The sequence below is a fragment of the Manis javanica genome, chromosome 1 (genome assembly GCF_040802235.1).
Source record: "Manis javanica isolate MJ-LG chromosome 1, MJ_LKY, whole genome shotgun sequence".
NCBI lineage: Eukaryota > Metazoa > Chordata > Mammalia > Pholidota > Manidae > Manis > Manis javanica.
Genome location: NC_133156.1, coordinates 90,026,781 through 90,053,355, shown reverse-complemented (window position 1 = coordinate 90,053,355; position 26,575 = coordinate 90,026,781). Strand labels below are relative to the sequence as shown.

Genomic DNA, 26,575 nt, shown 5'->3' with positions numbered 1-26,575 from the left:
GGTAATAAAAAAACTACCTAAGAACAAAACCCCTGGACCAGATGGCTTCACTGCTGTATTTTCTCAAACATTAAGTGAAGACCTAATAACCATCCTCTTAAAGTTTCCAAAGAGTAGAAGAAGAGGGAATATTTCCAAACTCATTCTATGAGGCCAGCATCACTCTAATACCAAAACCAAGCAAAGACACCACAAAAAAAGAAAATTACAGACCAATATCCCTGATGAACATAGATGCAAAAATAATCAACAAAATATTAGCAAATCAAATTCAAAAATACATCAAAAAGATCATCCATCATGATCAAGTAGGTTTTATTACAGGGATGCAAGGATGGTACAACATTTGAAAATCCATCAACATCATCCACCAGATCAACAAAAAGAAGGACAAAAACCACATGATCATCTCCATAGATGATGAAAAAGCATTTGATAAAATTTGACATCCATTCATGATAAAAACTCTCAATAGTTTATAGTTCATGATGTGTGATCAAAACTGAAAGTTTCTGTGATATGACTGCCCTTGCACTGTTCACCATGCAAGAACTTATTCACTATGTTAGAACTTGTTCACCATGTAAGAACTTGCTTGTTATGCTTCAGAAGATTGGTGACTGTTGAGAATTAGGCTTGGGGTTGATTAATGATTGTGCATTAAGTCCCCAGTACAGAATTTTATTGTTGTTAAAAACCATTTGATCAATAAATATGAGATACGCCCTCTCAAATAAAATCAAAAACAACAACAAAAAAAACTCTGAACAAAATGGGTATAGAGGGCAAGTACCTCAACATAATAAAGGCCATATATGAGAAACCCACAGCCAACATTATACTTAACAGCAAGAAGCTGAAAGCTTTTCCTTTAAGATCGGGAACAAGACAAGGATGCCGACTCTCCCCACTTCTACTCAACGTAGTACTGGAGGTCCTAACCATGGCAATCAGACAACACAAAGAAATAAAAGGCATCCAGATTGGCAAGGAAGAAGTTAAACTGTCCCTGTTTGCAGATAACATGATATTGTACATTAAAAAATCCCTAAAGAATTCACTCCAAAAGTACTAGATCTAATATCTGAATTCAGCAAAGTTGCAGGATACAAAATTAATACACAGAAATCTGTTGCTTTCCTATACACTAATGATGAACTAGCAGAGAGAGAAATCAGAAAAAAAATTTCATTCACAGTTACATCAAAAAGAATAAAATACCTAGGAATAAACCTAACCAAGGAAGTGAAAAACCTATACTCTGAAAACTACAAGACACTCATGAGAAATTAAAGAAGATACCAATAAATGGAAACACAACCCATGCTCATGAATATGAAGAATTAATATTGTCAAAATGGCTACCCTGTCAAAAGCAATCTACAGATTCAATGCAATTCCTATCAAAATACCAATAGCATTCTTCAACGAACTATAGAAAATCATTCTAAAATTCATATGGAACCACAAAAGACCCCGAAAAGCCAAAGCAATCCTGAGAAGGAAGAATAAACCTGGGAGGATTACCCTCCCCACGTTCAAGCTCTACTACAAAGCCACAGTAATCAAGACAACTTGGTACTGGCACAAGAACAGACCCACATGGAACAGACTAGAGAGTCCTGATATAAACCCAACCATTATGGTCAATTAATATATGATAAAGGAGCCATGGACATACAATGAGGAAATGACAGCCTCTTCAACAACTGGTGTTGGCAAAAGTGGACAGCTACATGCAAGAGAGAGAAACTGGACTATTGTTTAACCCCATACACAAAAGTAAACTCAAAATGGATCAACGACCTGAATGTAAGTCATGAAACCATAAAACTCTTAGAAGACAACATAGACAAACAACTCCTGAGCATGAGCAACTTCCTCCTGAACACATCTCTTTGAGCAAGGAAAACAAAAGCAAAAATGAACTCATGGGACTACATCAAACTAAAAAGTTTCTGTATGGCAAAGGACACCATCAACAGAACAAAAACGCATCCTACTGTATGGGAGAATATATTTGTAAATGACATATCTGACAAGGGGTTAAATCCAAAATATGTAAAGAACTCAAATGCCTCAACACCCAAAAAGCAAATAACCCAATTAAAAAATTGGCAGAGGATATGAACAGACAGTTCTCCAAAGAAGAAATTTGGATGGCCAACAGACACATGAAAAGATGCTCCACATCACTAATGATCAGGGAAATGCAAATTAAAACCACAATGAGATATCACCTCACACCAGTTAGGATGGCCAGCATTGAAAAGACTAAGAACAACAAATGCTGGCGAGGATGCAGAGAAAGGGGAACCCTCCTACACCGCTTGTGGGAATGTAAGCTAGTTCAACCATTGTGGAAAACAATATGGAGGTTCCTCAAAAAACTAAAAATAGAAATACCATTTGACCCAGGAATCCCACTCCTTGGAATTTACCCAAAGAATACAAGTTCTCAGATTCACAAAGACATATGCACCCCTATGTTTATTGCAACACTTTTTACAATAGCCAAGATATGGAAGCAACCTAAGTGTCCATCAGTAGATGAATGGATAAAGATGTAGTACATATACACAGTGGAATACTATTCAGCCATAAGAAAGAAACAAATCCTACCGTTTGCAACAACATGGATGGAGCTGGAGTGTATTAAGCTCAGTGAAATAAGCCAGGTGGAGAAAGACAAGTACCAAATAATTTCCGTCATTTGTGGAGTATAATAATGAAGCAAAACTGAGGGAACAAAATAGCAGCAGACTCAGAGACTTCAAGAAGGGACTAGAGGTTACCAAAGGGGAGGGTTGTGGGAGGGCGGATGGGGAGGGAGGGAGGAGGGGTTGAGGGGTATTATGCTTAGTATACATGGTGTGGGGGATCACGGGGAGAACAGTGTAGCACAGAGAAGGCAAATAGTGAATCTATGGCATCTTACTACACTGATGGACAGTGACTGCATTGGGTTATGGGTAGGGACTTGATAATATGGGTAAATAAAGTAACCACATTGTTTTTTTATGTGAAACCTTCATAAGAGTGTATATCAATAATACCTTAATAAAAAAAATTATATCCTCCAATCACAACAGATTTTAAAACAACTCATAATTTGCATACCTCTACTGAAAATTACTTTAAAACATCCTAACTAATCAAAAGATTAATTAAAATTAGGAATGGAAGAATCAGAAAATTATACAATAAAAGGAGTGTTGGTGACATTAAAAGTAATTAAACATACAGATCAGTGTATGTAATTATTTTGTGCATGATTATAAAGTTGAATGCAGAAGAAAAAAATTCTTTGAAATGAAGAGTTATAAGATCTATAATACTATATTTCAGAAATCTGGGTCTATGATCACAGACTGAATTAACAAATACTTGAAAGTAGAAAATAGACAGAAAAATTTTGATTAAGAAAGTAAAGACACGCTAAAATTGTCTTTGGACACTCTGCTTCTTGCCAAGACAGAGTAACAGGCAGACTAGACTTAACCCTCCTGACTAAAATTATCTGAAGAAAAACAGACAGAATATACAAAACAACAGTTTTCAAAGCATAGGTTATCAGGCAAAGGACAGTTGTCCCTGAGGGGTAGAAAATAAGGAGATGAGTCTTATCATTGACCTAGCTTACTACCTTGAGCGAGTTTCCAGCTTGGTGCAGGGAAGGAAAATGGAGGCATAACCCAATAGGCTCCCTGGGTTGATGAGTGCTGGCAGACCAAGTTCACGAAAGAGAGTACCAGAGAAGAGAAAGCTGCACCAACTGAGATTTGCAGAGGATTCTTTGGGAATATTTAGCTGAGCACTGATCAGATGTAGGTCATCAAAATGGAGTAAGAACCATCTGAAAGGATTAGAGGGAACCATGCCCAGCATTCAAGCAGGGTTGGGAAAACAACTATTTCCATCAGCCAGATCCACAGGTACTGGGTAGATTACTAGAGAGGGTTTTGACTCAGTAGTGGAGAACAGTCAGACTACACTGAGCACTGCTCTGGACCTGCCTAATCAATCATAAAAGCCATACCCAGAAGGATCAAACTGTGTTTAAGTAACTTCATCTCAGAACAAAGCAAGAAGACCATAATAATATGTAAAAATCTAGTACCAAACAAGGTAAAATGCACAATGTCTGGTATCAAACCAAAGATCAAATAGCATGGAAACATGACCCAGAATGAGGAGAATAATCATTCAATCACCACCAAACCAGAACTGACACAGATGTTGGGATTAGTTATTATAACTATATTCTTTATGTTCAGAAAGTTGAGTAGAGACATGGAGGATATAAAAAAAGACCCAAATTGCACTTCTAGAAGTGAAAACCTACAAAGTATGAGATGAAAAATATACTGGATGGAATTAATAGAAGATTAGATATTGAGAAAAAAAAACTTGAGGACAGTAATAGAATCTATTCAAAATGAAATAAAGAGAAAAAAATTTTTTAAATTAAAAGACTATCAGTGAGTGGAGGGCAACTTTAAAAAATTGCTGACTACATTTTTTCCAAATTAATTTTTAGGCTTGATCTCATTCAATGCAATTTTATAAGACATAATTTAACTTATTTTAATTAAAAACAAAACATTCATTCACAAATTAATTTCAGGATTCATGAGAAAAAATAAAAAGTGGGAATGTCAGGAACATTTTGTAAAGGAAATTTAATGGGGAGGTGAATAACTACTTCTACCAGGTATTTAAGTATACCCTAAGAAGTATATTTACAGCATATTACAGATTACAACAGTAAGGTGCTAACCTGAGAACAGCTAAGTCAGTGGACTAAAACAGAAGGACCAACACAGGTAACAGTACTAATAAGAACTTAAAACATTATTGAAGTGATATTATAAATCAATGAAAAAGGAAATATTATCCAAAAATAATAATGATGAAATTTATCATTCAATGATAATTATTCAAAACTCAGCTTGGGAAATATTTGGAATACAGTATATTTCAGCTCAGAGGTTCTTAACTTGTGGTTCATTGATCATTATGCTTCATTAGGCTTCATGGAATCTGTGAAAGTGGGGTTTAAAGTAACTTACTTTCCCTTCAACTTTCCTCTGGAAACAGAATTGTTAGGGGGCTAAAGTCTTTATAATTTCATATCAGGTTTTCAAAATATTTTATGTCATCAGATAATATTTGACTGCTGCCTCTGTCATGTTATTACATCCTGAAGAGTTTCCCATTGATGAGAAAAACATTCCTACCTTTATGATTAGGGGTTCTGCTTTTGTTTATGTAAGTACAATGAAATATAAAATAAATTTTGAAAAACATTATGAAGTATGAATCCTTTGAAATGTTCTGAAACAACATATAGGCTGCTTATCAAGTTAAAAAGCAGAAAAACCACTCAGAATTAGAAGGCATGTGGAGAAACCATGTCCCCTAGACATAACAAACACACTCTGTGGCTTGGAACAGAAGAAAAACTGAAGCAGTTGAAGGAGCTCCTATTGCAAATAATGTCACCCATTCCAGGACTACTTATTCCTTCTGAAAGTTTTATATTTTGAAGCTGGTCTAAGAGGAATTCATAACTACGCAACTAATGCAATATCTGATATTCTCAGCTCAGACAACTCTGTTACTGGCATCACTGGCATTCCTCTTTCATGAGACTTTTAAAAAATTTTTCAAAAAATGTCATTATCTTGAAAATGGTATTCCAAATAAACATCTGACTGGAAAAAATTTCCAGGACTCTGGGCACCGGTCAAGTGCCTCTGACATTTGGCTATTCATTTGTTTTTGCTGCTTTGGAAAAAAGCTCCGGATGCCAGTGCGACATGGGTGCCAATGTTCTGCCACTGATCCCAAATGAAGGCTCGCCTAATGCTGTGAGGAGCATCAACTTCATCAGGCCCAGGGGGTCCAGTCATCTTTTCAGGCTCTTTTATCAGGACATGGGAGCAGAATGAGAGGAGTTCTTACTTATTGAATAGAAATCTGCTGGATTTCCAGAGGAAAGTCTTGAAATGCTTGATTAAACTTTGGGCAGGAATTTTACTTATTTTCAAATACAAAAGGAAGCCTGCTCTCATGGTTTGGCATACTTGGACACTATTTTTGCCTGTATCTTTTGGTTCAAGCCCTGCAGTCAACATTATGTATGCTGCTCAAGAATGGAGAGCTCCTGTTCTGTAAGAGCTGGGTCACCAGGAGTTCAGCATTCTGACACTGAAGACCTCCAATCTGGAGTTAAGGGTGACCAAACTTTCTACAGTTTCTCCTCAGGCAGAAGCAAACATGTGCCAAACTCTTAAAGGTTATTTTTGATCAAGATAATCTCAAAATTGAAATGTGAATTCACAATCCAAAATTTGATGATATGGATGAACATCAATGACTTGGACCTTGCCAAAGATAATAACCTCAGTGAATTGGGGATAGAGGAAATTATTCAAAATGAGTTCAACTGTTTCTCAACCCAAGCCTAACCTCATTTGGCAAAGAGCACCTCAGAGCTTTGACTCCATTTGCTATTGTGTGCTTTTACATGCCAGGGTTTACAACATTCTTGCCAATAAAACAAAACAAAAATCAGAACTCATTGGATGTTAAGCATGACACATGCTGTCATCTCAAAACTGTCTCCTACTTCTTTAGGTCAAGGCTTCATATTAAAAGTTGGTGATACGATGAACTGGAGTTCAAATTATGCTCTGCTTGGAAATCTTTGTGTTATTCCTTTTTTATCATGAAATAGACATTAATTATTACACTAAAAGTGGGTGAGCATGGTATAGGTTGTAAAGAATGTTTTCCATATTTTTCTATGTGTAATTGCATAGAAAAGAATGTATAATTAATGTCTAATATCATAAAAATAAGTTCTATGTTAACTTTCACATATGTTTGGGCACTTTTTTTCTGCAAGTTCAGAGATTAAAAAACCTAGGGAAAACACCCACTCTTCTGATTTACTCACCTCACATAACACACACAATCATCTGACAATAATTCAAGAATCATAATCAAATTATGTGAAAGATAATCAAGCCACAACACTTAGAAGAAAATGTAAATATTTAGCACATTTCAGGCTGAGAAAAGTTTTCTGTACAAAATAGCAAGAGAAATACTCATTTTGTTGATACACATGGGAAAGATATCCATGTCAAATCAGATCATCAGCAAAATTAAAAAGGCAAATAAGACATGAAAAAGATTTGCACAAAATACAACAGTCAAAAGATAAAAGAGCAATACAAAAAAGGGCATATAAATCAGCAAGAAACACAAACCTCAGTAAATATAAAAAAGCATGAAGTGAACACTTCCAAAAGAGAAAACACATATGAAATATAAACATTAAAAATTAATTTCTTTAATAATATAAGAAATTCAAGTTCAAATGAGACCATTTTGTCTATAATATTAGTGAAGATTTTTTCTTAAAGCTATATAAGGAATAGTTGTGAAGATGAGAACTCTCATTCATGAGTGGAATAACAGCACATTGGCAGCCTTTTTGGAAAGCAGTTTTATAATGTGTGTCAAATGTTTTTAAAATGGTCATTCTCAAAATATTGTATGATATCACCTATGGTGGAGTCTGGAAGGAAAAAAAGCCAAACTCAGAAACAGAGAGAAGAGTGGTAACCAGGGCCTGGAGTGGGGAAAATGGGGAAATGGTGGTCAAAGAGTACAAACTCCCAGCTCTAAGATGAATAAGTTCTGGAAACTAATATACAGTATGGTAACTATACTTAACAATACAGTATTGTATATTTGAAAGTTATTAAAAATAGTATATCGTAAATGTTCTCAGCACACCAAAAAAAAAAAAAAAAGTTAACAATGTGAGGCAGTGGATGTGTTAAGTAGCCTTACTGTGGACATCATTTCCCTATATGTATATCAAATGATTATTTTGTACACTTAAACTTGCACAGTGTTATATGTGAATTACATCTCAGTAGAGCTGGAAAAAAATTAATTGAAGTGGAATATTTTTCCTCACATTATCAGTAAGGGGTCAAAGTGGGGAAAGGTGCTACACAATGTTTAAATGGACCACAGAACCAGTAATCCTTCCCCTGAGTGTTCCTCAAGTACATGTCTATCTTTTTGCTACTTAACACCTTTCAGTTGGATGATGAAATATATAGACTTTAAGCAAAATTAACTTCCAGATTTAATTTGATACCTACTTTCCCCATTCTCTAGAATTAGACAAACTTTCTCAAAGCTTGTGTTCAACAGTAATATGAGAAAACAACTCTAAGTATGCAATAAAACTGAGGGACATTCAAAAAATTAAAAAACTAAATGGCCATTTTCCTTTTGACTGTTGTATTTTGTGCAAATCTTTTTCATATCTTATTTGCCTTTTTAATTTTGCTGATGATGTGATTTGACATGGATATCTTTCCCATGTGTATCAACAAAATGAGTTTTTCTCATATTAAACTTAATAATTTAACTTCAAATCATTTATATCTAAGGGGAAAATCCAAAACAGACATAGGTTTTATGAAGAAGTCATTCATTGCACTATTACTGATTTAAAAAAAACAACCCAGAGGAGCCAAGATGGCAACGTGAGTAGGGCAGCAGAAATCTCCTCCCAAAACCATATATATTTTTGAAAATACAAATACAACAATGCCTAACAGAGAAACCAGAAGATACAGTACCATAGCCAGGCTACATCTACATCTGCACGAACTCAGCATCTCACGCAAAGGGTAAGATACAAGCTGCAAACCAGCAGGACCCAAGAACTTCCCCCACCCCAGCTCACTGGCGGGAGTAAAGGAGTCAGAGCAAGGAGGGAGTGGAAGCTCAGGACTGCTAAATACCCAGTCCTAGTCATCTGCACCGGGAGCGCAGACACACATTGCACGGTGTGTTGGATATTAGAGAAACGGAAAAGTAAAATCTGTGAGTGGGTCCCCACAGCTGGTGCCCCTGGAACAAAAGAAAATCGAGTGCTTTTTGATAGTCTTAAAGGGACAGGATGGAATCGTCCTGGCACACACAGCCCAGCAGGTTGGGAATCCTGAGGAAATTCAGGTGCCCTAACCCCCTAGGTGGCAACACAGCCCTGAAGCCCCTCACAGTGATAAGCAGCCTGCCACTCATTCAACCTGGCTGGCGCTGCCCCGCCACAGTGGTGGAGCAGCCAGAGAGTGGCCCCACCCACAGCAACTACCCAGAGTCTCTTCCCAGTGCATAGCCATCCAGGCTGGACCCAGAGGCTGCTGCCAGCGTGCAGCAACCTGGTACAGACAGAGGAAGCCAGGGCAAGGAGCGAAGGGGCACCATTGTCACAGGAGAACACACCTGATGCGCCTGCCACTCCCTGCAGGGCTCTAGGCTACCCCAAGGGCTTCCCTGCTCATGGCAGCTCAGGGATTAACCTGGAGGCTGTGAGCGGTGTGTGGGTGACTGACACAGGCAGCGGAGAAGGGCAAGGAAACCAGCAAGCAGGAAGGGACTTTGTTCTCCCAGCTGAAACATGCGCTACCTGCCTAAGACTATGTCTATCACCATGAAAAGGCAGAAGAATCTGCTCCAGTCAAGAATCACCCAGACAATCCCAGAGAGAGGGCTTTGGGAGACAGATACAACCAATATTCCTGAAAAAGAATTCAAAATAAAGGTCATAACCATGCCGATGGACTTGCATAGAAATATGCAAGAGCTAAGGGTTGAAGTCAGGAGGGAGGTTACAGAATGGAAACAATCTCTGGAAGGACTTAAGAGAAGACTGGATGAGGTGCAAGAGACTGTTAATGGAATAGAAATCAGAGAACACAGAGAAGCTGAGGCGGAGAGAGATAAAAGGGTCTCCAGAAATGAAAGAATATTAAGAGAACTGTGTGACCAATCCAAACGGAACAATATCTGCATTATAGTGGTAGCAGAAGAAGAAGAGAGAGAAAAAAGGGTTAGAAAGTGTCTTTGAAGAAATAATTGCTGAAAACTTTCCCAACCTTGGGGAGGAAATAGTCTCTCAGACCATGGAAGCCCACAGATCTCCCAACAAAAGGGATCCAAGGAGGACAACACCAAGACACATAATAATTAAAATGACAAACATCAAAGACAAGGACAGAGTATTAAAGGCAGCCAGAGAGAGAAAAAAAGATCACCTACAAAGGAAAACCCATCAGGCTATCATCAGACTTCTCCACAGAAACCCTACAGGCCAGAAGAGAATGGCATGATATATTTAATACAATGAAACAGAAGGGGCTTGAACCAAGAATACTGTATCCGGCACGATTATCATTTAAATATGAAGGAGGGATTAAACAATTCCCAGACAAGCAAAAGATGAGGGAATTTGCCTCCCACAAACCACCTCTACAGGATATTTTAAAAGGAATGCTCTAGATGGAAGCACTCCTAAGGCTAAATAGATGTCAACAGAGAAAATAAAATCACAGCAAAGAAAGCAGAACAACCAAATACTAACTAAAGGCAAAAAATAAAATAAATTATTAACAAAAGCATTCAAAGGAAACACAAAAGAGTACAGAATAAAACACCTAACATATAAAGAATGGAGGAGGAAGAATAAGAAGGGAGAGAAATGAAGAATTATCACACTGTGTTTATAATAGCTTAATAAGTAAGTTAAGTTAGACAGATAGTAAACAAGCTACCCTTGAACCTTTCATAACCACACATCTAAAGCCTGCAATGGCAATAAGTACATATCTTTCAATAATCACCCTAAATGTAAATAGACTGAATGCACCAATCAAAAGACAAAGAGTAACAGAATGGATAAAAAAGGAAGATCCATCTATATACTGCTTATAAGAGACTCACGTCAAATCCAAAGACATGCACAGACTAAAAGTCAAGGGATGGAAAAAGATATTTCATGCGAACAATAGGGAGAAAAAAGCAGGTGTTGCAGTACTTGTATCAGACAAAATAGACTTCAAAACAAAGAAAGTAACAAGAGATAAAGAAGGATATTACATAATGATAAAAGGGGCAGTCCAACAAGAGGATGCAACCATTATGAATATATATGCACCCAATACAGGAGCACCAACATATGTGAAACAAATATTAACAGAATTAAAGGAGGAAATAGAATGCAATGCATTCATTCTAGGAGACTTCAACACACCACTCACTCCAAAGGATCAACCAGGCAGAAAGTAAGTAAGGACACAGAGGCACTGAACAACACACTAGAACAAATGGACCTAATAGACATCTACAGAACTCTACATCCAAAAGCAACAGGATACACAATCTTCTCAAATGCACATGGAACATTCTCCAGAATAGACCACATACTAGGCCACAAAAAGAGCCTCAGTAAATTCTAAAAGATGGAAATTCTACCAACCAATTTCTCAGACCACAAAGGCATAAAACAAGAATTGTACAAAGAAAACAAAAAGGCTCACAAATACATGGAGGCTTAACAACATGCTCCTAATCAATGGATCAATGACCAAATTAAAATAGAGATCAAGCAATATATGGAGACAAATGACAACAACAGCACAAAGCCACAACTTCTGTGGGATGCAGCAAAAGCAGTTCTAAGAGGAAAGTACATAGCAATCCAGGCCTGTTTAAAGAAGGAAGAACAATCCTAAATGAATAGTCTAAAGTCACAGTTATTGAAACTGGAAAAGGAAGAACAATGAGGCCCAAAGTCAGCAGAAGGAGGGACATAATAAAGATCAGAGAAGGAATAAATAAAATTGAGAAGAAAAAAACAACAGAAAAAAATCAATGAAACCAAGAGCTGGTTCTTTGAGAAAATAAACAAAATAGATAAGCCCCTAGCCAGACTTATGAAGAGAAGAGAATTTGCATATGTAAACAGAATCAGAAATGGGAAAGGAAAAATCACTATGGACCCCACAGAAATACAAAGAATTATTAGAGAATACTATGAGAATCTATACACTAAGAAGATGGAAAACCTAGAAGAAATGGACAACTTCCTAGAAAAATACAACCTTCCAAGACTGACCAAGGAATGAAATTGAATCGGTAATCAAAAAACTACCCAAGAACAAAACACCCAGGCCAGATGGATTCACTGCTGAATTTCATCAGACATACAGAGAAGATATAATACCTATTCTCCTTAAAGTTTTCCAAAAAATAGAAGAGGAGGGAATATTTTCAAACTCATTCTATGAAGCCAGCCTCACTCTAATCCCAAAACCAGGCAAAGACACCACAAAAGAAGAAAATTACAGACCAATATCCCTGATGAACATAGATGCAAAAATAATCAACAAAATATTTGGAAACCAAATTAAAAAATACATCAAGAGGATCATACACCATGATCAAGTGGGATTCATCTCAGGGGTGCAAGGATGGTACAACATTCAAAAATCCATCAACATCATCCACCACATCAACAAAAAGAAGGACAAAAACCACATGGATCATCTCCATAGACACTGAAAAAGAATTCGACAAAATTCAACATCCATTCATGATAAAAACTCTCAACAAAATGGGTATAGAGGGCAAATACCTCAACATAATAAAGGCCATATATGATAAATCCACAGCCAACATCATATTTAACAGCAAGAAGCTGAAACCTTTTCCCCTAAGACTGGGAACAAGACAGGGATGCCCACTCTCTCCACTGTTATTCAACATAGTACTGGAGGTCCTAGCCACAGGATTCAGACAAAACAAAAAAATACTGAAGGTGTTCAGATTGGTAAGGAAAAAGTGAAACTGCCACTATTTGCAGATGACATGATATTGTACATAAAAAAAACCCTAAAGACTCCACTCCAAATTACTATAAGTAATATCTAAATTCAGCAAAGCTGCAGGATACAAAATTAATACACAGAAATCTGTTGCTTTCCTATACATCAATGATGAACTAGCAGAGAGAGAAACCAGGAAAACAATTTCATTGCCAATTGCATCAAAAAGAATAAAATACCTAGGAATAAACTGAACCAAGGAAGTGAAAGACCTATACCCTGAAAACTACAAGACACCCTTAAGAGAAATGAAAGAGGACACTAACAAATGGAAACTCTTCCCATGCTCTTGGCTAGGAGGAATTAGTATTGTCAAAATGGACATCCTGCCCAAAGCAATCTACAGATTCAATGCAATCCCTATCAAAATATAAACAGCATTCTTCAACGAACTGGAACAAATACTTTTAAAATTCATATGGAACCACAAAAGACCCCAAATAGCCAAAGCAATCCTGAGAAGGAAGAATAAAGCAGGGGGGATCTTGCCTCCCAACTTCAAGCTCTACTACAAAGCCACAGTAATCAAGACAATTTGGTACTGGCACAAGAACAGACCCACAGACCAGTGGAACAGAATAGAGAGTCCAGATATTAACCCAAACATACATGGTCAATTAATATATGATAAAGGAGCCACGGACATGCAATGGGGAAATGAGTCTCTTCAACTGGACAGAGTTGGCAAACTGGTGTTAGCAAAACTGGACAGCTACATGTGAGAGAATGAAACTGGATCATTGTCTAACCCCATACACAAAAGTAAATTCGAAATGGATCAAAGACCTAAATGTAAGTCATGAAACCATAAACCTCTTAGAAAAAAGCACAGGCAAAAATCTCTTGGACATAAACATGAGCAACTTCTTCATGAACATATCTCCCCAGGCAAGGGAAACAAAAGCAGGAATGAACAAGTGGGACTATATCAAGCTGAAAACCTTCTGTACAGCAAAGGACACCATCAATAGAACAAGAAGGCACCCTACAGTGTGGGAGAATATATTCATAAATGATAAATCTGATAAAGGGTTGACATCCAAAATATATAAAGAGCTCATGCATCTCAACAAACAAAAGGCAAATAATCCAATTAAAAAATGGGCACAGGATCTGAACAGACACTTCTCCAAAACAGAAATTCAGATGGCCAATAGACACATGAAAAGATGCTCCACATCACTAATCATCAGAGAAATGCAAATTAAAACCACAATGAGATACCACGTCACACCAGTAAACATGGCCACCATCCAAAAGACAAACAACAACAAATGTTGGAGAGGTTGTGGAGAAAGGGGAACCCTCCTACACTGCTGGTGGGAATGCAAGCTAGTTCAACCATTGTGGAAAGCAGTAGGGAGGTACCTCAAAAAACTAAGAATAGAAATACCATTTGACCCCAGAATTCCACTCCTAGGAATTTATCCTCAGAATGCAACAGCCCAGTTTGAGAAAGACATATGTACCCCTATGTTTATTGCAGCACTATTTACAATAGCCTAGAAATGGGAGCAACTAAGTGTCTATCAGTAGATGAATGGATAAAGATGTGGTACATATACACAATAGAATATTATTCAGCCATAAGAAGAAAACAAATCCTACCATTTGCAACAACATGGATGGAGCTAGAGGGTATTTTGCTCAGTGAAATAAGCCAGGTAGAAAAAAACAAGTATCAAATGGTTTCAATCATCTGTGGAGTATAAGAACAAAGAAAAAAACTGAAGGAACAGAACAGCAGCAGACTCACAGAACCCAAAGAATGGACTAACAGTTCCCAAAGGGAAAGGGACTGGGGAGGATGGGTGGGAAAGGAGGGATAAGGGGGGAAAAAAAGGGCCATTACTATTAGCAGACATAATGTAGGGGGGAGGTACAGGGAGGGTTGATTCTTTAGCAGCTTACTACGCTGATGGACAGTGACTGTAATGGGGTATGTGGGGGGGACTTGGCGATGGGTTTGTCTAGTAAACATAATGTTCCTCATATAAGTGTAGATTAATGATACCAAAAAAGTGTTAAAATAGGATATAAAAATAAACATAAAATTGATTGCAAACAGGAAAAAAATACATACATGAGTGTGGCTATGAGCCAATAAAATTTTATGGACACTGGAAAACAAAACAAAACAAAACAAAACAACCCAAATCTATGTTAAGGGAATGGGTAAGTATAGCTAGGACATATGATAGAATATGCTGTCATTAAAACAGTGTTTGCAATGAGTTTCTTGGCTGATATGATCAAAAGTGATGATACATTAAGTGAGGGGAAAAAAGAAGTAAAAAAATGCTGAGAAAAAAATTGTAAGGAAATATGACCAAATGTGTATGGTAGCTGTTTCAAGGTGAGATTTAGGTGATTATTTTTATTGTGTGTACCTTGAAAATAGATATTTCAAGGTAGATATGTACATATAATGAGCATATATTACTGGTACTCAGGAAAATAAAAATGAAGTAACTGCAGAATACATATGTACATATCAAGTTTAGATCATGGATAGAGGTAGAAATATTTTAAAGAAAAAGAAAAATGTTATCTTGTATGAATAAGCAAATAATGAGTATAAACTTTCCAAACAACTGACGAGAGAAAAGATTATTTTGTTGTTCATTTCTTGGCTTAGCTGTTCAGCAATTTCAATACTATTCTCTTTAAATGGCAAATCATAAGATGGTCTTTATCTTGAAATTAAAAAATCAACCTCTTGGGCAAGAATAAGAAGAAACAATTTGGGGGCCCCTCCCCCAAGTATGATTTACAAGAAGGATTGAAATAATAGCTGGAAAAGGTGAGGAAAGAACTACAATTGCTTTAAATTTTGCTATTTGAAAAATGGTCTTTTCAATTTGATAAATTCTTTGAAGAAAACTTGAGAACTTTGAGTTGCAAAATAATTTAAAGAACAATGTTATAAAGCTAATTGAATCCAATTTTCCTTCATGTTTATAGGAAATGAGGATGGTCCCTAGTTTCACCTCCCCAATGAGACTCATCAGAAAAAGACCATGAGACTCCATGCTTGTGAGAAGCTGAACAGTCCCACCAACTGGTTCTTCCAGCCATTTCTGAACCCACAGGAAATGTTAAACTTTAAACTTTAGTGGTATCAAACTTCCTTTGCATAAAATAATCTTATGCCAAACTGTACAATTTTTAATATGGAAGATTATTAATTACAGGAACATCAATAATATAAAAAAATCAGAAATAGCCTATATATCCAGCACATGGGGATTAGTTAAATTATGGTATACAGACTGTGTACCATGGATTACAAATTTAAATGTCTACCATGACCAGGTAAGTAACATAAATGAAGGAAGGGTGTTTGGGCTGGGAATGGGAGCAATGGAGACTGTTGAAATACTTCATCTAAGGAAGACAGCAGCTACTTGGTTTCTGTCAGTTGCTGGCTTTGTGGATAAGCAGTTCCCATGTTGCCAGAATTTTTTATTTTTAAAAAACTTTTTATTTAGAAGTAATTTCAAATTTACAGAGAGTTGCAAAAATAAGAAATAGCTGAAAAATATCTATGCCCTTGACCCAGATTATTTTTTTATTTTTTATTTTTTTATTTCATGTTTATGCCTCACTTTTTTTTTCTTTTTTTTTGAGAGGGCATCTCTCATATTTATTGATCAAATGGTTGTTAACAACAATAAAAATCAGTATATGGGGGACAATGCTCAATGTACAATCATTAATCCATCTCAAGCCTAATTCTCGTCAGTCTCCAATCTTCTGAAGCATAACAAACAAGTTCTTACATGGTGAACGAATTCTTACAGAGTGAATAAATTCTTACATGGTGAACCGTACAAGGGCATTCATCACAGAAACTTTCGGTTTTGATTATGCATTATGACCTAAAAACAATCAGGTCAAATATGAATATTCGTTTGATTTTTGTACTTGATTTATATGTTGATCCCACATTTCTCCTATTATTATTATTATTATTTTTAATAAAATGCTGAAGTGGTAGGTAGATGCAAGATAAAGGTAGAAAACATAGTTTAGTGCTGTAAGAAGGCAAATGTAGATGATCAGATGATCAGGTGTGTGCCTCTGGACTAAGTATTAATCCAGGATAGACAAGGGCAGCAAGACATCCACGGATGCAGAAGATTTCTCTCAATGCAGGAGGGGTGAGGTTCTGAGCCTCACCTCTGTTGATCCCCAAATTCTCACCTGATAGCCCCCCTGCGACTGTGCCTGTCTTAGGTTGTTCCTCCCTTGAGGAATCTTACCCGTCTCTGGCTAACCAGTCATCTTCCGGGGCCATACAGGGAGATGTGAAGTTGGTAAGTGAGAGAGAAGCCATATTGTTTGAAAAGGTTAGCTTTTTACTTCTTTGCAGATTTATGCCCTGTGGCTTCTATGCCCAGCACCCGTCTCGAGGCATCTCCACCACCTGGAGGAATTATGATACTCGGTAAATTCGATATGAGGCACGAATTCTATTCAAGGGCTGCAATTAGAAAGGAAGAAGAAAAGCCACAGAGGTAGCATATGGAAGAAAACATGGGAGGATTGATTATTTCTTTGACATATCTTCTTGTAGAGTACCTTAAGCATGTATAGGTTTTAAACTACTAACTAACTTGCGCTCACATATTAACATAATAGGAATACGGTGACATAAACAAAGCAAATCTATAGTTACCATCCATCTCCAGTGAAGCAGAGAAAACCATCCAGGCACCCCAGGCATCTGTGAAAATTTGTCTATGATATGATGGACATTGTCCAACTGTACCCGAACAGTCTGAGGGAAATCAGACAAATTAAAGCAACCCATTTCTGGGATCTGTTCACATCCCACATGTTCTTTTAACCATAGATAGTCTATAGTCATAAGATTTTGGAGCGCTACAACTTGCACCCCTCCCAACTCCTGGCCGAGTTCCAACAGTACAGATCTGGTCAAATTCGTTGTCTCACTGTATGCACATGCCAGCCTTGACATCTCCCTCCTCATTCCTATGGCAAGTCCAGGAGACGGTGGGCTGGATGCAGCCACAACCGCAGCATCGCCCGGATCCCTGTGGAGGCTTTTTGATGATCATCCCCCGGCACAAGTCCTCCAGAGAGTGCTGATGCCGGAAGCTCCTCCTCATATCGTATCTTAGTTCATTTTCTGGGTATCCAAGCTAGGCCTCAATCTTCTGAATAGAAACAAACAGACCCTTTGCCCACACTTTGACATGCCCTCTATACCACTGTGCAGAACTCACTGGAGGTCAGCACACAGTAACTGCTTTTTTTTTTTTTTTTTTTTTAATTAAGAGAAAGGAATATTATCAGAAAAGAGTACCTCCATAGCTGATCATCTGACACCCTTTAAGTGATCAACATTAAGGATATTTAAAGCATGAGTTGATCTTTGATTTACCAATAGTTTTATCCTGTTAAGGAGTAATCCCCCTTTTCTTTCTTTCTTTCTTTTTTTTTTAATTTTTAATCTACACTTACATGAAGAATACTATGTTTACTATGCTCTCCCCTAGATCAGGTCCCCCCTAACAACCACATTACGGTTACTGTCCATCAGCTTAGCCAAATGTTGTAGAGTCACTACTTGTCCTCTCTGTGTTGTGCAGCCCACCCTCCCCTTTCTCCCTCCCCCCCATGCATGCTAATCTTAATACCCCCATTCTTCTTCCCTCCCACCTTATCCATCCCTGCCCACCCATCCTCCCCAGTTCCTTTCCCTTTGGTACCTGTTAGTCCATTTTTGGGTTCTGTAATTCCACTGCTGTTTTGTTCCTTCAGTTTTTCCTTTGTTCCTATACTCCTCAGATGAGTGAAATCATTTGGTATTTCTCTTTCTCCGCTTGGCTTATTTCACTGAGCATAATACTCTCCAGCTCCATCCATGTTGCTGCAAATGGTTGGATTTTTCCACTTCTTATGGCTGAGTAGTATTCCATTGTGTATATGTACCACATCTTCTTTATCCATTCATCTACCGATGGACATTTAGGTTGCTTCCAATTCTTGGCTATTGTAAATAGTGCTGCGATAAACATAGGAGTGCATCTGTCTTTCTCAAACTTGATTGCTGCGTTCTTAGGGTAAATTCCTAGGAGTGGAATTCCTGGGTCAAATGGTAGGTCTGTTTTGAGCATTTTGATGAACCTCCATACTGCTTTCCACAATGGTTGAACTAATTTACATTCCCACCAGCAGTGTAGGAGGGTTCCCCTTTCTCCACAGCCTCGCCAACATTTGTTGTTGTTTGTCTTTTGGATGGCAGCTATCCTTACTGGTGTGAGGTGATACCTCATTGTAGTTTTAATTTGCATTTCTCTGATAATTAGCGATGTAGAGCATCTTTTCATGTGTCTCTTGGCCATCTGTATTTCTTTTTTGGAGAACTGTCTGTTCAGTTCCTCTGCCCATTTTTTAATTGGGTTATTTGTTTTTTGTTTGTAGAGGCGTGTGAGTTCTTTATATATTCTGGACGTCAAGCCTTTATCGGATCTGTCATTTTCAAATATATTCTCCCATACTGTAGGGTTCCTTTTTGTTCTATTGATGGTGTCTTTCGCTGTACAGAAGCTTTTCAGCTTAATGTAGTCCCACTTGCTCATTTTTGCTGTTGTTTTCCTTGCCCGGGGAGATATGTTCAAGAAGAGATCACTCATGTTTATGTCTAAGAGGTTTTTGCCTATGTTTTTTTCCAAGAGTTTAATGGTTTCATGACTTACATTCAGGTCTTTGATCCATTTTGAGTTTACCTTTGTATATGGGGTTAGACAATGGTCCAGTTTCATTCTCCTACATGTAGCTGTCCAGTTTTGCCAGCACCATCTGTTGAAGAGACTGTCATTTTGCCATTGTATGTCCTTGGCTCCTTTATCAAATATTAATTGACCATATATGTTTGGGTTAATTTCTGGGGTCTCTAATCTGTTCCACTGGTCTGTGGCTCTCTTCTTATGCCAGTACCAAATTGTCTTGATTACTATGGCTTTGTAGTAGAGCTTGAAGTTGGGGAGTGAGATCCCCCCTACTTTATTCTTCTTTTTCAGGATTGCTTTGGCTATTTGGGGTCTTTGGTGTTTCCATATGAATTTTTGAATTATTTGTTCCAATTCATTGAAGAATGTTGCTGGTAATTTGAGAGGGATTGCATCAAATCTGTATATTGCTTTGGGCAGGATGGCCATTTTGACGATATTAATTCTTCCTAGCCATGAGTTTCCATTTATTAGTGTCCCCTTTAATTTCTCTTAAGAGTGACTTGTAGTTTTCAGAGTATAAGTCTTTCACTTCTTTGGTTAGGTTTATTCCTAGGTATTTTATTCTTTTTGATGCAATGGTGAATGGAATTGTTTTCCTGATTTCTCTTTCTATTGATTCGTTGTTAGTGTATAGGAAAGCTACAGATTTCTGTGTGTTGATTTTGTATCCTGCAACTTTGCTGTATTCCGATATCAGTTCTAGTAGTTTTGGAGTGGAGTCTTTAGGGTTTTTTATGTACAGTATCATATCATCTGCAAATAGTGACAGTTTAACTTCTTCTTTACCAATCTGGATTCCTTGTATTTCTTTGTTTTGTCTGATTGCCGTGGCTAGGACCTCCAGTACTATGTTAAATAACAGTGGGGAGAGTGGGCATCCCTGTCTGGTTCCCGATCTCAGTGGAAATGCTTTCAGCTTCTCGCTGTTCAGTATAATGCTGGCTGTGGGTTTATCATATATGGCCTTTATTATGTTGAGGTACTTGCCCTCTATTCCCATTTTGCTGAGAGTTTTTATCATGAATGGATGTTGAATTTTGTCAAATGCTTTTTCAGCATCTATGGAGATGATCATGTGGTTTTTGTCTTTCTTTTTGTTGATGTGGTGGATGATGTTGATGGATTTTCGAATGTTGTACCATCCTTGCATCCCTGGGATGAACCCCACTTGGTCATGGTGTATGATCCTTTTGATACACTGTTGAATTCTGTTTGCTAATATTTTATTGAGTATTTTTGCATCTACATTCATCAGGGATATTGGTCTGTAATTTTCTTTTTTGGTGGGGTCTTTGCCTGGTTTTGGTATTAGGGTGATGTTGGCTTCATAGAATGAGTTTGGGAGTATTCCCTCTTCTTCTATTTTGTGGAACACTTTAAGGAGAATGGGAATTATGTCTTCTCTGTGTGGCTGATAAAATTCCGAGGTAAATCCGTCCGGCCCCGGGGTTTTGTTCTTGGGTAGTTTTTTGATTACTGTTTCAATTTCTTTGCTTGTAATTGGTTTGTTTAACTTTTGTGTTTCTTCCTTGGTCAGTCTTGGGAGGTTGTATTTTTCTAGGAAGTTGTCCATTACTTCTAGGTTTTCCAGCTTGTTGGCATATAGGTTTTCATAGTAGTCTTTAATAATTCTTTGTATTTCGGTGGAGTCTGTCGTGATTTTTCCATTCTCATTTCTGATTATGTTGATTTGTGTTGACTCTCTTTTTCTCTTAATAAGTTGGGCTAGAGGCTTATGTATTTTGTTTATTTTCTCAAAGAACCAGCTCTTGGTTTCGTTGATTTTTGCTATTGTTTTATTCTTCTCAATTTTGTTTATTTCTTCTCTGATCTTTATTATGTCCCTCCTTCTGCTGACTTTAGGCCTCATTTGTTCTTCTTTTTCCAGTTTTAATAATTGTGATGTTAGACTATTCATTTGGGATTGTTCTTCCTTCTTCAAGTGTGCCTGGATTGCTATATACTTTCCTCTTAAGACTGCTTTCGCTGCATCCCACAGAAGTTGGGGCTTAGTGTTGTTGTTGTCATTTGTTTCTATATATTCCTTGATCTCTATTTTGATTTGTTCATTGATCCATTGATTATTTAGTAGCATGTTGTTAAGCCTCCATGTGTTTGTGAGCCTTCTCGTTTTCTTTGTAGAATTTATTTCTACTTTCATACCTTTGTGGTCTGAAAAATTGGTTGGTAGAATTTCAATATTTTGGAATTTACTGAGGCTCTTTTTGTGAGCTAGTATGTGGTCTATTCTGGAGAATGTTCCATGTGCACTTGAGAAGAATGTATATCCTGTTGCTTTTGGATGTAGAGTTCTATAGATGTCTATTAGGTCCATCTGTTCTAGTGTGTTGTTCAGTGCCTGTGTGTCTTTACTTATTTTCTGCCCGGTGGATCTATCCTTTGGGGTGAGTGGTGTGTTGAAGTCTCCTACAATGAATGCATTGCAGTCTATTTCCCTCTTTAGTTCTGTTAGTATTTGCTTCACATATGCTGGTGCTCCTGTATTGGGTGCATATATATTTAGAATGGTTATATCCTCTTGTTGGACTGAGCCCTTTATCATTATGTAGTATCCTTCTTTATCTCTTGTTACTTTCTTTGTTTTGAAGTCTATTTTGTCTGATATTAGTACTGCAACCCCTGCTTTCTTCTCACTGTTGTTTGCCTGAAATATGTTTTTCCATCCCTTGACTTTTAGTCTATGCTTATCTTTGGGTTTAAGGTGAGTTTCTTGTAAGCAGTATATAGATGGGTCTTGCTTTTTTATCCATTCTATTACTCTATGTCTTTTGATTGGTGCATTAAGTCCATTTACATTTAGGGTGACTATTGAGAGATATGTACTTATTGCCATTGCAGGCTTTAGATTCGTGGTTACCAAAGGTTCAAGGTTAGCTTCTTTAGTATCTTACTGCCTAACTTAGCTCGCTTACTGAGCTGTTATATACACTGTCTGGAGATTCTTTTCTTCTCTCCCTTCTTATTCCTCCTCCTCCATTCTTCATATGTTGTGTGTTTTGTTCTGTGCTCTTTTTAGGGGTGCTCCCTTCTAGAGCAGTCCCTGTAGGATGCCCTGTAGAGGTGGTTTGTGGGAAGCAAATTCCCTTAGCTTTTGCTTGTCTGGGAATTGTTTAATCCCACCATCATATTTAAATGATAGTTGTGCTGGATACAGTATCCTTGGTTCAAGGCCCTTCTGTTTCATTGCATTAAGTTTATGATGCCATTCTCTTCTGGCCTGTAGGGTTTCTGTCGAGAAGTCTGATGTTAGCCTGATGGGTTTTCCTTTATAGGTGACCTTTTTCTCTCTAGCTGCCTTTAAAACTCTTTCCTTGTCCTTGATCCGTGCCATTTTAATTACTATGTGTCTTGGTGTTGTCCTCCTTGGATCCTTTCTGTTGGGAGTTCTGTGTAATTCCATGGTCTGTTCGATTATTTCCTCCCCCAGTTTGGGGAAGTTTTCAGCAATTATTTCTTCAAAGAGACTTTCTATACCTTTTCCTCTTTCTTCCTCTTCTGGTATCCCTATAATATGAATATTATTCCTTTTTTATTGGTCACATATTTCTCTTAGTGTTGTTTCATTCCTGGAGATCCTTTTATCTCTCTCTATGTCAGCTTCTATACGTTCCTGTTCTCTGGCTTCTATTCCTTCAATGGCCTCTTGCATCTTATCCATTCTGCTTATAAATCCTTCCAGGGATTGTTTCACTTCTGTGATCTCTTTCCTGACATCTGTGATCTCCTTCCAGACTTCATCCCACTGCTCTTGCATTTTTCTCTGCATCTCATCCCACTGCTCTTGCATTTTTCTCTGCATCTCATCCCATTGCTCTTGCATTTTTCTCTGCATCTCTGTCAGCATGTTCATGATTTTTATTTTGAATTCTTTTTCAGGAGGACTAGTTAGGTCTGTCTCCCTCTCAGGTGTTGTCTCTGTGATCTTTGTCTGCCTGTAGTTTTGCCTTTTCATGGTGATAGAGATAGTTTGCAGAGTTGGTACAAGTGACTGCTGGAAGAGCTTCCCTTCTTGTTGGCTTGTGGCCTTCTCCTGGGAGAATAGCGACCTCTAGTGGCTTGTGCTGGGCAGCTGTGCGCAGACAGGGCTTCTGCTTCCTGCCCAGTTGCTTTGGGGTTTATCTCCGCTGTTGCTGTGGGCTTGGCCTTTCTGGGGCTGTTCCTCCAAAATGGTGGAGCCCCGTTGGAGGGGGAGCGGCCGGGAGGCTATTTATCTCTGTAAGGGGCCTCTGTGCTCCCTGCTGCCCAGGGGGTTAGAGTGCCCAGAGATCCCCAGATTCCCTGCCTCTGGTCTAAGTGACCTGTCCTGCCCCTTTAAGACTTCAAAAAAGCACTCTCCAAACCAAAACAACAACAGCAACAATGAGAGAGGGAACAGAAAGGAAAAAAAAAAGGAAAAAACACACGATTTTTTTTTTTTTTTTTTTTTTTTGTCCTCAGGTGCCGGTCCCAGGCACCCGCTCACTGGTCCTGCTGCCCTGTCTCCCTAGCACCAGGGTCCCTGTCCTTTCAAGGCTTCCAAAAAGCACCCACCCACCGGTCCCGCAGGGAAGGAACGCTTGATATTCTTTGTCCTCAGGCGCTGGTTCCAGGCACCCGCTCACCAGTCCCGCCGCCCTGCCTCCCTATTACCGGGGTCCCTGTCCCTTTAAGGCTTCCAAAAAGCACTCGCCAAAAAGAGAGAAAAAAAGGGGAAAAACACGCGATTTCCTCCGTCCTCAGGTGCTGGTCTCAGGCACCCGCCCACCGGTCCCACAGGGAAAAACGCGCGATATTCTTTGTCCTCAGGCTCCGGTCCCAGGCACCCGCTCACCAGTCCCACCGCCCTGCCTCCCTAGCACCGGTGTCCCTGTCCCTTTTAGGCTTCCAAAAAGAACTCGCAAAAAAGAGAAAAAAAAAGGGGAAAAACGCGCCATTTCCTCCGTCCTCAGGCTCCAGTCTCAGGCAACCGCCTGCCGGTCCCACAGGGAGAAACGCGGGATATTCTTTGTCCTCAGGTGCTGGTCCCAGGCACCTGCTCACCGGTCCCGCCACCCTGCCTCCCTAGCAATGGGGGCCCGTCCCTTTAAGGCTTCCAAAAAGCACTGGCCAAAAAAAAAACCGCACCAGTTTCTTTCCGCCCGCTGGGAGCCGGGGGGAGGGGCGCTCGGGTTCCGCCGGGCCGGGGCTTGTATCTTACCCCCTTCGCAAGGTGCTGGGTTCTTGCAGGTGTGGATGTGGTCTGGATGTTGTCCTGTGTCCTGTGGTCTCTATTTTAGGAAGATTTTTCTTTGGTATATTTTCATAGCTCTATGTGTTTTTGGGAGGAGATTTCCCCTGCTCTACTCACGCCGCCATCCTGGCTCCGCCCCCCAGATTATTTTATTGTTAATATTTGACTCAGTTTGTATCCTCTCTGTGTGCACCCATGTGTTTCACAGGAAAACATACACACACACACACACACACACACACACATTTTGTGTATCTATTGAGATATATATTGAAATGCACATGCAAACAATTTTTTTCTGACTCATTTGAGGGTATGTTACATGTTATCATGATCCTTTACCTCTAAATACCCCACAGTTTATTTCCTAAGCATAGAAACCCTATTATTTTTGAGATGGGGCATCTGGGGTGGGATGAGGAAGGCAGAACATGAGGAAGTTGTCTCCCCCTGGCCACCAGGAAACCTATCAATCAGCTATTACCCCTTGCTGTAACATCAGAGCCTGAAAACTATTATACCAGACAACTCTCATTCCATCAGTTAAAAAGAGTATTTCCAATATTTGTACATTTATTTATAAATTGGATATATATATATACTAATCTACTAATATATAAAGCTTACTTATGTATAAAATACATACTTACAAAGGATGAGATAAAATTAAATACAAATAATACAAGTTTTAAGGTTTTCTCCCTTTACCTTTGAAGGTATGCACCTCCCCATTTGGGGACCACTTTTCTATACTATGGTGGCAAACAGGAAAAGCACTGCTACCATTTCCAAAGCTCAGCATGGGTTCTGCTCCCCAGATATATGCCCACTCTCTCTATCACAACAAAGTTTTGTCGCCTTCATAGAGCTTCCTGCTACCAGAAGTCATCTTGCTTATTAATGTATTTACTTGTATATTTTCTTTTTCCCCCCCATTAGAATATAAGCTCCATGAGAGCCAAGATCTTATCTATCTTGTCTACACCTAACAACTCTGCACCTAAAACAGTGCTTGGCACATAGTAGGTGTTCATTAGATACTTATGAACAGCTAGTTCCTAGCTTGCATTCCAGCTCTTTCCGTCTGCCTGGTCCTCCACTCTCCTGGCAGGCAACAGGGCAGGGCCCCTGACCCCCTGCAGGCAGCAAACAATACCCTATCCTACTGAGAAAAGCTTCTCTACTTAAAGACCTCCTGCAGAGTATGAGTGGCTGAGGGCAATCTTTCTCTTCCTGTAAAACACAGGGCCACAATCTCAAACCCAGAACTTAAAACATATATGTAATTAAAATATTTCTAAAGGCATTTCTTATAAAAAAAAAAAAGTCATTGATTTGTAAGCTCAGCTATCATTTTTCACAAAAGAGCTATCATTCTCAGTCAGTAGAGTCCAGCTATACTTGTGGTTTCTGTTCTGTGAAGAAAAAGAGAAAGACATGCAGGTACCTGATGGTTTTCCACACATCGAAGCCATCCAGAGGCTTGGTGCCGTTTGTGCTTCCCCCGGCCAGCTTCACCAGCGTTGGCAGCCAGTCGGAAATGTGGATGAGCTCCCGGTTCTTCACACCCTTCTGTTTCAGCAAGGGGCTTGCCACAAAGCCCACGCCTCGAATGCCTCCTTCCCAGAGGCTCCATTTTCTTCCTCGAAGGGGCCAGTTATTGCCACCTGCCAAAGTCTGCCCTCCATTATCTGAAACACAATTAGGTCCTGGTATGAGGGCCATGTTAACTATTACATATACATAATAACAGAAGACTTTTGTGTGTGTTGTTGATAAAAAGAGCTTAAGAACAAAAAAGATAACTTCTCCTTACC

General features: G+C 38.7%; 1 protein-coding gene across 3 annotated transcripts in view; it reads right to left on the bottom strand.

Moving 5' to 3' along the window:
- The window catches only part of ARSB (arylsulfatase B), a 235,441-nt gene that overhangs the window by 104,117 nt on the left and 104,749 nt on the right, over nucleotides 1–26,575 (bottom strand). For all 3 annotated transcript variants that reach the window (XM_073234738.1, XM_073234740.1, XM_037000068.2), the window contains exon 5: nucleotides 26,206–26,449. In XM_073234738.1, the coding sequence (XP_073090839.1) occupies nucleotides 26,206–26,449 (244 nt within the window). The remainder of the gene's footprint in view (nucleotides 1–26,205; nucleotides 26,450–26,575) is intronic.